This window comes from Camelina sativa, unplaced genomic scaffold (assembly GCF_000633955.1).
Source record: "Camelina sativa cultivar DH55 unplaced genomic scaffold, Cs unpScaffold07107, whole genome shotgun sequence".
Taxonomy (NCBI): Eukaryota; Viridiplantae; Streptophyta; class Magnoliopsida; order Brassicales; family Brassicaceae; genus Camelina; species Camelina sativa.
In genome coordinates, this window is record NW_010928179.1 from 1 (window position 1) to 475 (window position 475).

The 475-nt window shown below is 39.6% G+C and overlaps 1 protein-coding gene across 1 annotated transcript; it reads right to left on the reverse strand.

The window, feature by feature from the left end:
• Positions 1 to 6: 6 nt before the first annotated feature.
• Positions 7 to 469, reverse strand: LOC104774942 (60S ribosomal protein L3-2-like; the record flags this gene model as incomplete). The annotated part of the gene is made up of 2 exons (XM_010499307.2): positions 353 to 469; positions 7 to 248 (listed from the first exon to the last, which is right to left on the reverse strand). Coding segments are annotated over exons 1-2 (287 nt in total), but the record flags the coding sequence as incomplete, so codon positions are not given.
• Between the last annotated feature and the right edge of the window lie 6 nt (positions 470 to 475).

The window sequence follows — 475 nt, forward strand, 5'->3', positions numbered from 1 at the left end:
CGAAGCCCACGATGAGTCTTCCTTGGAAGACGGGTCACACCCCATCTTGTAACCACACCTTCGTAACCTTTTCCTTTTGTAACACCAATTATGTCAATCATCTCATCTTTCTGGAAGATAGCATCTATAGGGACTTGCTTCTCGAATAAGCTGCAGGCATAGTCAACCTTCTTTGCAATATCTCCACCATTAATCTGAATCTCATTCAGATGTGCCTTCTTCAGCTTCAGCCCTTTCATTTTCCTTATCTAATGCATATCAAAATTTAATCAGAATACAAATTAACCATCAATAAAAGCAATTGGGGACGTTATGATCACCTAGAATAAAACAATTAAGAAAGATGAAGCACCTGGGTGTGAGCAAGAACTCTGATGACAGCGCAGTACTTCTTCATCTTCTCCAACTGACTCTGAATGTCCTTTTTACCTTCTTCAGTTTCATGTTTCTTTGAGTATCTGGTGAAAGCCTTCTT